Source organism: Oratosquilla oratoria, chromosome 12, assembly GCF_046742065.1.
Source record: "Oratosquilla oratoria isolate Oo_2021 chromosome 12, ASM4674206v1, whole genome shotgun sequence".
Taxonomy (NCBI): Eukaryota; Metazoa; Arthropoda; class Malacostraca; order Stomatopoda; family Squillidae; genus Oratosquilla; species Oratosquilla oratoria.
Window position 1 is genome coordinate 54676469 of NC_134788.1, and position 14994 is coordinate 54691462.

Genomic DNA, 14994 nt, shown 5'->3' on the forward strand with positions numbered 1-14994 from the left:
TTGTTTTGTTATAATTTGTCCGTCTGATTTTCATTTATTATTAGTTATATGTCAATTTATTATCATTTACTATTTACCTGTTTATTATTTTAACTATACCTATGCATTTATTTATGTATTTTATTTGTTATTTATATTATTATAGTTTTTATTTATTATTAATATGATTTTTTTTTTTTTTTTTTTTTTTTTTCATCCGACCTAGATATGGATCAAAATGTCTCCTGTCGGCATGCTCCGCCTTTGTAATCCTTTGTAAAGTGTAGACGTGGTCGTTGTAGGCGATGCTGATGTGACTGTGGTGGTTGGCGTGGGTAGCGTGGCGGGGGTGGTGGGGAGGTGCGTGATGACTGTGACACAAGGAGGAGCGAGAGCAGGAGCTGAGGCGGCGGCTTTGGCAGCACGGTTGTGGTGAATGAGATCACTCCTGACGAGGTGCCCTGCCGCTAGCGCTGCCATCAGAGACAGTTCTCCGGCCAAAAGTGTAGCAGCAACTATCTTGGCAAATTGTACAGCATTTTCTCCAGGACACTCCTGATGTGCACCTGAAATAAAAAAAGAGGATCATTTTGGAGTATCAAAGAGAATAAATCTGCTTTTGTCAAAGGGAATTTATGCGATTATATACAAATAACAAAAGTCCTTTATCCATTATAAAGAAGTAGCTGAGTCAAGACTAAAATCCATTAATATAATTACATCAAAACCCATTTAATGCCCTGCCCCTCCCATCTCAGCACCTTATCCTTGTTCCTTGCCATGCTGCAGGGGAGGGAGGGCAAACTATGGCCTGTGGGTCCCATGCATGCATGCATGCATGAATGCGTGCCAAAGGTTCTTATGCGGCCCATCAATAAATTTTTGCCCCCCCCCCTTTTTTTGTAATTGCATTACTTTGTTTTTCCAAGTATTAAGGAAGAGAGGCTGGAGTGGGTGGATAGCTTTAGACACTTGGGGGGGGGGTATGGTAGGAAAGGGAGGAGTGGAGGTGGAGTGTAGATTAAGGGAAGCAAGGAAATGCTTTGGGGGATTAAAAAGTGTAACAAGAAATAGACATCTGGCAATGGATGCCAAGAGGAGATTGTAGTGTGAAAAAGTGATTGTGCCGACAGTACTGTAAGGGGCAGAAAGATGGAACATAGGAGAGGACTTTAAATGTGTTTGAGATGAAATGCCTGAGGAGTATGGTAGGGGTTACTAGGCTGGATAGAGTGAGAAACAAGGAGGTGAGGAGGAGAGCAAGGTGGAGGAGGAGTTGGGAGATGAAAGGGTTGAGGAAAGAGTATCATCGAGATGGTTTGGACACAAGGAAAGAACGAGTGAAGAAAGATTAGTAAAAGAAGTGTGGAAGGTAGAGGTGGATGGAGTGAACATAAGGGGGCGACCTAGGATGAGATGGATGGATGGGGTGAAAGGGGCTTTGGGGAAGAGGGGAATGTCTGTTGAGGAAGGAAGGAAGGAAGGGAGAAGACAGAAGATAGGGGTGAGTGGAGAATGGTTGTGTATGGATGATGCTGTGATGAATGAAAGGGAGTGGGTGGGGGATTGGGAGTACGTACGTGTGAATGACATTTTGATGCAGCCCAAAGGGATTTCTCCATGTCTTCTCTTTTTCTGCATGACGGGATGGAGAGGGAGGGAGGGAGGGAGGGTCAACAAATAAATGAAGTGGCTTTGTTGTGGATGTGCTGTCTTGCTGCACTGCTTCCGACCCAGGGTAGTGGGCGAGATGCAGGGATGACCCGTCATCCAGGAGGAGCCAAGAAAAGAGAGAGGGAGGGAGGGAGGGAGGGGTGGTGATTGGGAGTGGAGTGGATGTGGGGATGAAATGGGCAGGAGTGGATTTATGACTGACTTTGGATACATCCCTCATAAGTGGGAAATAGCCCTTGGTATTATACATGTGTATGTTGTTTTTCAAATAAATGTGTTTCACATCAAGTTTCTATTGTAAAGTATTAATTGGGGATGCAGCAAGAAGCTGTGCTTCCACAGCAGCAGCAGCAGGGCCCAACAACCTGAGGTGACTTACTTGGAGTGCAGCATAATTATGTCACGACCCTTTCCATCATTCCTCATAAACTTGCTTTCAGTTATGCTGTTATGAATTTTAACATTTACCAAGCCTTGCTCTGGATGTGTTGTGTCTTGCTTCTGACCCAGGGAGGGCAGTGGACAACTCGTCATCCAGGAGGTGCCAAGATAAGAGGGGGAGAGGAGGTGGAGGGGAGTGGAATATATAGGGGATGGAATGGGTGGGAGTGGTTTCTATGCCTTTTTCTTTTTGGCTACCCCCTGTGTAAGGGGGAGAAAGCCTTTGGTATATGTATGTATGTATCCTTTTTCTGTTAATTACAATCACTTACCATGAAATATACAAAAACATGAATATCAAATGAATATGTTGAATGCAGGACTGAAAGTTTGGATCAGACCTGCAAACTCTACATTTCCCAAAGCCCAAACTGTTCTCGATATTTCGAGAAAACATTACTATGTTACCCTTCTTTATGGAATCGTTGGCATCAAATTGTTTTCCCAATTTTCCTTTATAAAGTTGCAATTCACAATGTATTTTATCTGTGGGAAATGTACTAAGTTAAAACATAGGATATTGATAGAGAATCTTTGACTTTGTAGACACGACTTTAAACGAACGTTTTCAAACGACAATTCAACGACAGTAATACTATTTACACAATATCTCTTATTCTCTTTAAATATGTATTTTACGTGGTGAAGAACTAAATTCAATTTTATTTAATCAAGATCACTCGATGATTAAAGATTTGAAAAATTAACTTCATATCCATATGACAAATCCTAACCTTAGGCAGATTCCAGAAAAAATCAGTCAAATGCCATTCTGTCAATTTTTGAGAAAACAAAATAGTTTACCAAAGTTATTTTACTGTAGAAAAAGTTCTAGATGTTGGAGGAAAACCTTTCAAGTAATAGTGTTATTGTTTTCTATACTTACCTAATATATACTTTGAGCCGATTCTGTGAAGGGTACGGAATTGATGGTAAGTGCAGAGTAGAGCTCCGCAACGGACTACTGTCATAAGGACGACGTCGACCCCTTGATATTCCTGTAATAAAGAAATACATTTTGATGCAATGCTACTCCACATGATTTAGGTTATAAAGACAAATGCCATGGCAATTATAATTTATCTTATTTATTTTTGTTAGTGGTTATGCGTTAACTTGAGATTCAAATGGGCTGTAAAAAAAAAAAAAAAAAAAATGTTAAAGAAAATTTTATGAAAGTCCATTTCTTAGTTGTCGATATTCTGTCAATATCCCGTGCATGCAGTTCCCAAATAATAATAATAATAATAAATAATAATAATGAATCAATGTAAATCATTTCGGCAAACAAATAAAATATAAGAATGATGCATGTTCTTGTGATCTCATTTCCGGTTCCACTACCACTCGACAATAATTATTGCCGTTGACATGATGCAAACCAATGAGTAAGGCTTATATATATATATATACATCTACACTGAATGGTTCCCAGCGATCAATTGATATCTTTATTCTTGATAGCGCATTGGTTTAAGTCACTGTAACTTTGTTACGAGTTAGCTGGGTTCGAATCCTCGGCTCGTCCACGTTTCAATTTCCAACAAAATGTCTCCATCGAGTGATTCTTCAGTCTCGATTGCGATGGCATGGAATTAAAAGTTGTTTGTGGTTGAATAAAGATATATATATATATATATATATATATATATATATATATATATATATATATATATATATATATATATATATATATATATAAAACTAATTTAGTGTTGCACAGAAAATAAACAAATGAAATGTTCTACAACTTAGTTGTTTGTTACTGGGCACAACATCGACGACACAACTGGTAAGTCAGGACAGCATGCTAAAGCATACCTACACGATTGACTCAATATATAAACATGGTTTTATTGTGCTAATATTTGTCTACCCCTTCATGGTTCCATTTTATTGCACAATGTCGTCAGTTGAGTGAAGTGTTTCAGATATCATCACTCGGACACCCTTCTTGCGAGACATTTCGACAAGATCTTGCGAGACATTTCGACAAGATATTGCGAAATGTTACGTTCACACTACTCATTGTCGTCGTATTGTGCAATAAAATATCAAACTCCTTTTGAGGTCTTTAATATACTGTGTTATTCTTCAATACAATCCCTACATCGTCAATGAAAGAAATAATTAAAGAAAACATTAAAGTATTTAGAAAGTATTGATGAAAATGTTTGAAAAGGAAAACAATAATCAATAATTAAAGTCATGGCGAGATCGCATTGGCATCAGATTTTGGCGGAATTTTTATTTAGCTAATACTTGTTTCTGTCTCTATTATCTGAGCTGTTTATGAATTCTGTAAAGAATGGAGGCGAGAGTTATGGACTGCAGAAACTTCCTGCCTTCTCCTTCAGAGGTTATCACACCACTGGGCTATTTCTCCTGCGACATCTGGGATGATTCTACCTCCATTTGAGTAACTAGAACAAGACTTCGCTAATTACAGAAATCATTTCATCAACATGTCTAACATGTGTATAGCTTTACAATCTTAATTACATCATTCAGTTTTGCCATTTATAACGAAGTTAATTTGATATTTGGAGGTTTCAAATATATATATATATATATATATATATATATATATATATATATATATATATATATATATATATATTGTAACCTAAGTCGTTTTTACTCAGACGAACTTTCAACGGTCGGCGTTAGTGAATCCCAGTGTGATAATACATTAAGTGCTCGCTTACCTGAGATGTGGCTGGCGGCTTCTCGTCTTTGTAACCGTCAGACAGAGAGTATCGTGACAGTCAAGGTGATGACAGAAAAGATGACTTCGCAGGGGTGCGTGGTGCACAGTCGTCCATGATGCCACATCCCCAACTGAACGACACCCCAGCTTTGGGCTGCAAAAAAGATAAATAAAACAAATAATGATGTTGATAACGACAACAACAATAATTATAGTAATAGTAATAATACATACATACATATACCAAGGCTTTTTTCCCCCTTACCATGGGGGTAGCCAAAAAGGACAAGGCACAAAAACATTCCCACCCATTTCATCCCCGAAAACACTCCACACCCCTCCACCCTCCCTCCCATCTTAGCACCTCCTAAATGACAGGTCATCCCTGCACCCTGTCCACTGCCCTGGGTCAGAAGCAGTGTCGCAGGGCACAGCACATCCACAGCAAGGCCGCTTCATTAAATCGGTGACCCCCCCTCTCCGTCCCCCCATATAAAGGAGAGGACGGGGAGAAATCCCTTCGGGCTGCATCAATAGTAATAATAATAATACCAATAATAATAATAATAATGATGTAGTCCAGGCAATATAGCACATTTTAGGGCCCAACTTGGAACAAATTGCAACAGAATTGTTTTCACCACAGGGCATGCCTGCACATGAGGTGTCTAGAACTAAAACTCCTAAGAAATGCACGTTGAGGAAATATGTCTAATTTGCATAAATCCAATATGGCCGCCAATTTTCGATTATTTGCCATATCTCCTCATTTAGATGTAATAATTGAGTCATTTAAAGTGCTAAAATGGGGTTTTTTATCACAAGAATTCACATGGAATAGGTTACATTTTTATTGGATAAAGAATTTATAGCCAAAAATCCAATATGCTGGAAAGAATGTCTATTTTTAAAATGTATTTGCTCAACATTTTATATTTTCTGTGCATTTTTTAACCTAGGGCCTACTGAAATGTAGGAAAACATGATTGTAGCCAGAGATAAGTTTATTATCATACTCATGAACAACAGTAAGCCTATGTTTCAACAACAGATCATCAACATTAATTTCAAGAGTGTCAATTCCAGTTGTGCCACTTTGCGGTATCCGGCTTAAGCGTCGTCGTCTACATTATCTGATCAATCTGGCACCTGTGAGTTAGAACAACTTGTACCACGACGTTCTCTACACACGGCAGTGCAATGGAGACCATGTATTTGGCATGTGCACCTCCTTGTTTTGCAGTTTTTCTCGCAGCTACAACAGATGACATCCAGTATCTCCGGTGGTGCTGCGGGCTGATCTGTCTGTATAGCCATGTACCTTCTGTCCACAATGTGCCATCCCCAATCTTGTGGCTTCATGTTGACACGTGTTCCTTTCCACTCCATTACCTGGTAATAGACATGGAGGCTATGGAATCTTGCAGCTGCTGATGTTGGGGGTAGAGTTTGTGGTTCCACGGAAGATGTGCTCTTGGAAATCTTGTCACAGAACCGCTTGTATCTTAAGCTGTCCAGTCCTTCCTCTCTGGTACCACCGTACAGTGATACCAGAGCTTTCTCTCCTGCAGCAGTTATGTCCTCCGGTATTTGCTCTGATTTGTGGAACATCTCTGATTGCTCACGAAACAGGGAATCAGTCTTCACCTTCTTCACTGCCAAACCTTTTCCCAATCCAAACGGGCGACTAGTGGTATCGCAGCCAAGAACAGCATGGACAAAGAGCAGATGGTCGCAAATCTGAGGACCCAGCAACTCTTTCGACTGCTTTATGCACCATACCCTTCTCGATTTGGTGGCTTGCTTTGACTCTGATACCAGAAACAGTTCGTTTGCGGTCATATCAGCGTGATACAACAGTAGGACCAACAAATCTGTGTCGTCACCAATGAGAACCGTATCTCTTGTTCTGGCAAAGGCAAGGGCTGTTTGAACAATGAGGACATCAGCATCATGCTTTGCGTGTTCTGTGCTGCATCCAGCCCTTTCTAGTTTGTCGCTGAGAAAATGTATGAAGCGCTGTTTGTTTGTCTTGTTGTTCAGGAAGTCCTCCTTCTTGGATTGAATGATCATATCACCACCAAAGTTTACGGTCAAACTAGAGCAGGTTCCTGTTCTTCTTTGTTGTGTGGCATCTTTAGTTGTGGGTTCATCTCTGTAGCCATCAAAAACAATGACAGCAGCTCCATATTTCTGTGTCACATATCTGACATAAATCTGACACACACTATCATATGTGGAACCTCTTGGCCAGGGAATCCGATGCAGTAGCGCGCCGCCATCAAATACATATTGGACTTGGTCTCCACTCGGCTCACGTTGTTCATCTATAGACTTCCACAGAACATCAGCAAGGACTGCCTTATTGGCCTGCAAGGGAAGGGATGACGAGTCAAATAAGGCAGGAGGGTGGCTACAGAGTTCGAACTTAAATAACATTGACAAGTCTTCGCACCGTTCACCTACAATTACCAGTCGCTGGAACACCAATTGTGGATCCACTACTACAGATTCCCCTCTGACTTTTACAGTTGATCTGGATGCAAGTGTCATTGCTTCATCGGCTTTTCGGAAGGTGAATTCTTCCACAGATTTCCCTGCCATGCTCACAAGAATCTTGTCTCCAATTTCTTTTGCTTGGTCAACATTGACTCCGTCCTGAGCGGCCATGCCATTAGCAATGTTGTGAAGTGAGGTATTCTCCTTGAATGGATCTCTTTCCTTCAGATAGCTGATAAGATCGAGGGTGTCCTTGACATCTCTGGCCTGTCTAGCCTTCAAAATATCTTTGTGCTGGTCGCTGGTTTCGTAGGAGACCCCGCTGAACTTCTGCATTGCATCGTTGATGTTTGCGCATGCTGGCATGGATAGGACCCACAGTAAGCGCTGAGTCTCTGTCATCCTTTTTCCTCGAGTTAGGCCCCCACGCGTCTTTATACTTCTCATCAAAACCTGTTCGATGATCAGATCTGTGGGGAGCCCTGCCCAGTATCTATCACTGCGCCGCACAACGTGGTATCCCTCTTGGAACTTCTTATACACATCCGGATGCGTATTTGGTAGTTCGGTCATCATTTGCAGGTATACATATGCAGACTTTGTATACTGTCGGTGTCCAGAAGCGGCAAGGTAGGGAAGCATATCGTGCACACATTGGAGGAGTAAGCTCCAGTTCCCTGTTCTTTCAGCTTTAATAAATTTCCGCAAGATGTCCACCATGTTGAGATACTGCAACCAGAGTTTTGCTGTTGGCATAGTCATCATATCCTTTTTGTTGTCAAGTTCAGTCTGGATTCTTTGCAACACTTTTGCAGAACAAACTTCTTCCACTGAGAGGGAAGAGGACATTGCTCTGTCATACACTTCACTTGCTGTAGTTATGTCAGTCGTCACTGTATCTGAAGGAATATCTTGTGGTTCTACATTATCTGTCTCAGTATCAGCAGTTGCCACTTGTGGTTCCTGAACTGTGTCTTTGGTTGGCACAGGCACATTGTAGGCATCAGCGACCAAAATGGTGTTCAGTGCAGCATCTACCAGCGTATGTCCCCGCACTGCTCTGGAAACAGCTTTGCCTGTCATCATGTGGGGCACTGTGTTTCCAGCATATACCACTTCGAGCAACTCTTGCAGTCCCGAGCCTGCCATTAAGTGACCTATGCTCCCAAGAAAGCTCATCTGCATGTGAAATCCCCCAAGCCTGAGGACTATGCGCTTGAGATCACTGTCATTTGATTGAGACCTATATTATAATCGTTAAAGCTTTCCAGTACAAGGGTTGGTCGAATGTGAGGACTGGAGTAACGTCGTATAGTTGAGCTTGGGTAGACACAAACTTCATTGTAGAGTAGATACATGAAGCTTGACTGGGATCAAGGTCAATCATTGGAAGGAATGTCACAGAAGCTTTTCCTGGGTGTTGACCTCGATGCAGGAACTGCATCATACCAAACCATGATGGCCTTGGAGAGTGGGAGGTAACGATGTCTTCCACAGTATATCTAACTCTGATGTTGGATCCTCTTCTGTCGTGTGAACCAGTGGATTGTAGATGATAGGTTCTAATGCTGGAGGAATTTTGAAGTACTGAATGTTAATGTGACCAATGGCAGCAATCTCTTCATCCGTCACACGGACTTTGGGGACAGCCTTGCTTGTTTTTGTCGCCCTGGCTGTTCAACTTATACATGTATGGGGTGGTGCGAGAGGTGAATGCAAGGGTAGTGGGAAAGGGATTGGAGATGGTTAAAGAAAATGGAGAAAAGTGGGAGGTGAGCCAGCTGTTGTTTGCGGATGACACTACGCTTGTGGCAGGATCAGAAGAGGGATTGAGGAAGTTGGTGGCAGAGTTTGGGAGAGTATGTGATAGAAGAAAGCTAAAGATAAATGTGGGTAAAGTAAGGTGATGAGATGTACAAGGGGTGAAAGTGGCAGTAAACTGGAAGTGAGCATTAAGGGAGAGCGACTGGAGGAAGTGGATAGTTTTAGATACTTGGGTGCAAATGTGGTAGGAAAAGGTGGAGTGAAGGTGGAGGTAGAATGTAGATTGAGAGAAGTAAGTAAATGCCTTGGTGGATTAAAGAGTGTAATGAGGAATAGACATTTGGGAATGGATGCTAAGAGGAGACTGTATGAAGGAGTGATTGTGCCAACAGCACTGTATGGGGCAGAAACATGGAACATATGAGAAGAAGAGAGAAGGAGTTCGAAGGTGTTTGAGATGAGGTGTCTGAGAATTATGGTGGGGGTTACTAGGCTAGATAGAGTGAGAAATGAGGAGGTGAGGAGGAGAACAGGGGTGGAAAAGGAGCTGGGAGATAGGGTTGATGAAAGAGTATTAGGATGGTTTGGACACATGGAAAGAATGAGTGAAGAAAGACTAGTAAAAGAGGTATGGAAGGCAGATGTGGAGGGAGTGAACATGAGGGGACGTCCTAGGATGAGGTGGATGGATGGGGTGAAGGGGGCTTTGGGGAAGAGGGGAATGTCTGTTGAGGAAGGACGGGAGAGGACAGAAGACAGAGGTGAATGGAGAATGGTTGTATATGGATGATGTTGTGATTGTATGAGGTGGAATGGGCGGGGTGGGGGGTGAGGTAGTACGTGTGAGCAAAAGTTGATGCAGCCCGAAGGGATTTCTCCCCATCCTCTCCTTTTATGCAAGGGGGGACGGAGAGGGGGGGGGGTCGCCGATTTAATGAAGCGGCCTTGCTGTGGATGTGCTGTGTCTTGCGACACTGCTTCTGACCTAGGGCAGTGGGCAAGGTGCAGGGATGACCCGTCATCCAGGAGGTGCTCAGATAAGAGGGAGGGTGGGAGGGGTGTGGAGTGTATTCAGGGATGAAATGGGTGGGAATGATTTTATGCCTTTCCCTTTTTGGCTACCTCCCTTGTAAGGGGGAAAAAGCCATGGTATATGTATGATGTACTAAAACACTAGTACATGTGCACTAGCACTACTATATTAGTACACTAATATACTAGTTCTAGTGCACTGGTAAATTATAATGTTTAACTAATACAAGTATACAAGAAAATTAGTACACCAGTATTAATACACGAGAACACTAGTACTAATACCCTAGTACACTCGTAGTAGTTCACTAATACTAGTACACTAGCACTAATACACTAGTAACAGTTACTAATGCTAGTACTAGTACTACTACATTAGTACTAGTATATTAGTACAAGTACACTAGTATTGTTACACTAGCACTGGTATATTAGTATAAGTTTACTGGTACAATAGTACTAATACACTAGTTCATGTAAAACTAATAGACAGCTCGTACATGTGTAATAAACACATATAAAACTTGGAAATGAATATGTGAATATACGCAGGGAAAAAAAAAAAAGAAACTACGAGAAAGATATAATAGACAAATGCAAGGATCAACCAAGTCTGCCACTCTTTTTTTCTTGTTCCTGCAGGTGACAGTGACCCGCATCCGCACAGTAAGCAATTATCGTCATGTCAACAATAGACTTGACCTCTCACCTCTCACCTGACCCCCACAAGATGCGATGCTCACACGTGACCCCGATTCCTACGTGAGGTCGGAGTTAGCAGGCGTCGTGTCACATCTCATTGCAAATATATATATACATATATATATATATATATATTATATATATATCATACTAACATGTAACAAAAATAAATGTATAAAATAGAAATAATTCTTTCCGTAAAGGGAGAGCAATTCCCCATAAGCTTTGCTTCATGTTCTCCCTTTTCAACAAGTAATTTTGTAAAAATTTTGTATATGTATAAATTGTATTTCATTTTGTTGAAAACTCCTTTACAGATATGTAAATGATAAATTAAAAGACAAACACAAAATAGTGAAACTGCGTGAAAGATATAAAGAATATATAGATGACATAGAAATGGCTTAAGTTATGATCAGACATTTCAGGTCTGTTTTTACAATTGAAAGCTCACAAATTTGGGAAGAGGGACAACGAGAAATATCCCCAAAATGAAATAAATAAATTAAAGGTCACGCAGAAAGAAATGAGACAAAATATAAAACCTAGATGTTAGGAAATCACATGGACCGGATGGAATTGCAAATTGGATATTGAAAGAGTGTACAGCTAAACTAACGGACAAATTATACAAGATAATAGATTTCTCACTCAAAGAAGGAAAGGTACTACAAGATTGGAAAATGCAAACATTGTACCAATATATAAAGGAGGAAACAAAGAAAATCCTACAAACTTCAGACCGGTATCCCTTACGAGCACAGTAGCAAAAATATGTGAAAAGATTATTAGGAACAAATGGATCAAACACTTGGAAGAGAATAAAATACTAAACCCTAAACAATTTGGCTTTAGAAGTGGAAGATTGTGTATCACACACTTAATATGGTTTTACTCAAGATTAATTTCTTAGCATTTCCCACTGCAGCTATCTTTCCCTCCCTATCCTCCTTCACATTAAGCAGCTCCCTAAAATATTCTGCCCATCTTCCCGTTACTGCCTTCTCCTCCATTATCATCTCTCCATCTGCACCTTTTACCTTTTCTTCTCTACTTGATTCGCCTCCTCTTCCTCTCTTAATTTCTTTCCAAAACATCTTTTTATTACTTTCAAAATTTTCTGTCATACTCTTACCCCATTTGACATCTGTTCTCCTCTTTGCCTCCTTTACCTTTTTCTTTACTTCTCTTTTCTTTTCCCTGTACTTGTAGCTTGTTAAGTGTAGTTGGGAAGGCTTATGGGAAGATCTTGATTGAGAGGATTAGGAGAGGAACAGAGGGAGTAATTGGTGAGGAACAGTGTGGGTTTAGGACAGGTAGAGGTTGTGTAGATCAGATTTTTGTGGTAAGACAGATATGTGAGAAAGCTATAGGAAAGGGGAAGGATGTTTTCTGGGCCTTTATGGATCTGGAAAAGGCTTATGACAGGGTAGACAGAAAGGCACTGTGGGAGGTTATGCAGATATACGGGATAGGAGGAAAGCTTCTCGGAGCTGTCAAGAGTTTTTATGAGAGTAGTAGAGCTTGTGTCAGGATTAGAAATGGAGAGAGTGAGTGCTTTGAGGTAAAGGTGGGACTTCGTCAGGGATGCGTTATGTCACCCTGGCTGTTCAACTTATACATGGATGGAGTGGTGCAAGAGGTGAATGCAAGGGTAGTGGGTCAGGGATTGGAGATGGTTAAGGAAAATGGAGAAAAGTGGGAGGTGAGCCAGCTGTCGTTTGCAGACGACACTGCGCTTGTGGCAGGATCGGAGGAGGGATTGAGGAAGTTGGTGACAGTTTGGGAGAGTGTGTGATAGAAGAAAGCTGAAGATAAATGTGGGTAAAAGTAAGGTGATGAGATGTACAAGGGCTGGAAGTGGCAGTAATCTGAAAGTGAGCATTAAGGGAGAGCAACTGGAGGAAGTGGATAGTTTTAGATATTTGGGTGCAAATGTGGCAGGAAAAGGTGGAGTGAAGGTGGAGGTAGAATGTAGATTGAGAGAAGCGAGTAAATGCCTTTGTGGTTTAAAAAGTGTAATGAGGAATAGAAATTTGGGAATAGATGCTAAGAGGAGACTGTATGAAGGAGTGATTGTGACAACAGCACTGTATGGAGCAGAAACATGGAAAATAAGAGAGGAAGAGAGAAGGAGTTTGAAGGTGTTTGAGATGAAGTGTCTGAGAAGTATGATGGGGGTTACTAGGCTAGATAGAGTGAGAAATGAGGAGGTGAGGAGGAGAACAGGGGTGGAAAGGGAGTTGGGAGATAGGGTTGATGAAAGAGTATTAGGATGGTTTGGACACATGGAAAGAATGAGTGAAGAAAGACTAGTAAAGGAGGTATGGAAGGCAGATGTGGAGGGAGTGAACATGAGGGGACGTCCTAGGATGAGGTGGATGGATGGGGTGAAGGGGGCTTTGGGGAAGAGGGGAATGTCTGTTGAGGAAGGACGGGAGAGGACAGAAGACAGGGGTGAATGGAGAATGGTTGTATATAGAAAATGTTGTGATGCATGAGGTGGAATGGACGGGGGAATGGGGGGTGAGGTAGTGTGTGTGAGCAAAAATTTTGACGCAGCCCGAAGGGATTTCTCCCCGTCCTCTCCTTTATATGGGGGGACGGAGAGGGGGGTCGCCGATTTAATGAAGCGGCCTTGCTGTGAATGTGCTGTGTTTTGCGACACTGCTTCTGACCCAGGGCAGTGGACAGGGTGCAGGGATGACCCGTCATCTAGGAGGTGCTAAGATGGGAGGGAGGGTGGAGGGGTGTGGAGTGTTTTCGGGGATGGAATGGGTGGGAATGATTTTATGCCTTGTCCTTTTTGGCTACCTCCCTGGTAAGGGGTAAAAAGCCTTGGTATAATGTATGTACTCAAGATTAATAGAAATAATACAAGAAAGAGATGGCTGGGCTGATTGTGCCTTCTTAGACTTGCAGAAGGCTTTTGACAAAGTACCACATAAAAAGCTAATAAGAAAAATTGAAATAATAGGAGGAATACAAAGTAAGCTACTGGAATGGATGAGAGATTTCTCGAGTGGGAGAAAAATGAGAGTGGTACTTAGAGACAAGAACTCGAACTGGGAAGATATGATAAGTGGCATCCCACAGGGCTCTGTATTGGCTCCTTTAATGTTTCCCATTTATTTAAATGATATGGATGAGGGAGTGAGGTATTACATGAACCTCTTTGCTGATAATGCCAAATTACTTAAGAGAGCAAGCACAGAAGAAGACTGCAGATTGCTATAAGTAGACCTGGATAAAATATGGAAATGGAGTCAGAAGTGTGAAGTGAACTTTAACATTAAGAAATGCAGTACAATGGAATTTGGAAAAAGCAAAAATAGAATATCGGGTCAATATAAAATTGGTACCAAGGAAGTCAAACAAGTCGACTCAGAAAGGGACCTAGGAGTAATTATCTCGAGTGACTTGACACCTGATAAACATGTCAATAAACTAGTTGGAGAAACTTTAAACTTATTAAGATCAATGAGAGTGGCCTTTGACTACATGGATGAAGAAATGGAGAAAATATTAATTACATTGATAAGACCTAAATTAGAGTATGCTGCGACACTATGGGCACCTAGTAAAGAAAGAAAGAAAGAAAGAAAAAAAAAAAAAAAAAAAAAAAAGAGCAGCAACAAAAATGGCACCTACACTTTTAATTTTGACATTTGAACAAAGATTGGACAAGTTACATCTATCAACACTGGAACAGAGAAGAGAATGAGGTGATTTAATTATCTACAGAATTATGAAAGGGAGGAAATTCTAGACAACTTATTAAAATGGGACAAGAGAAACAGGACATGAAAAGAAGCTAAAGAAGGACAGTTACAGAAGAGATTTGAAAAAGAATAGCTTCCCACATGGACTGATGTCTGGAACAAACTAAATGGGGAAACAGTGAGTGCCAAAACTATACAAGATTTTAAGAATAAACTGGATGTGGAGAGATAAAAGATGGGTCACAACAAGCATAGCTCTCGTCCCGTAAAATACAATTAGGTAAATACAACTATTATACCAATACCTAGTACACAAGTACTTTAGCAATCTGAATCTAAGTTGTGATCACTATTTGCAATGGTTTCACCAACTTCTATATCGACAATTGTCATACTCTCGTGGCTAGTGATCAACAAAGTGGCTCGACAAAGAAACTGAAAAAAGTATTGCTAAAAAGAGACAGGCTTATA

The 14994-nt window shown here is 41.1% G+C and overlaps 1 protein-coding gene across 4 annotated transcripts in view; it reads right to left on the reverse strand.

The window, feature by feature from the left end:
• Positions 1-201: 201 nt before the first annotated feature.
• Positions 202-14994, reverse strand: part of LOC143031796 (uncharacterized) — a 41663-nt gene continuing 26870 nt past the window's right edge. For 3 of the 4 annotated variants that reach the window (XM_076196080.1, XM_076196079.1, XM_076196082.1), the window contains 3 exons: positions 4803-4958; positions 2981-3092; positions 202-545 (listed from right to left, as the gene is read on the reverse strand). In XM_076196080.1, coding sequence (XP_076052195.1) covers positions 202-545; positions 2981-3065 — 429 coding nt within the window. In that variant the 5' untranslated portion in view covers positions 3066-3092; positions 4803-4958. The remainder of the gene's footprint in view (positions 546-2980; positions 3093-4802; positions 4959-14994) is intronic. The other variant, XM_076196083.1, reaches the window with a different exon arrangement.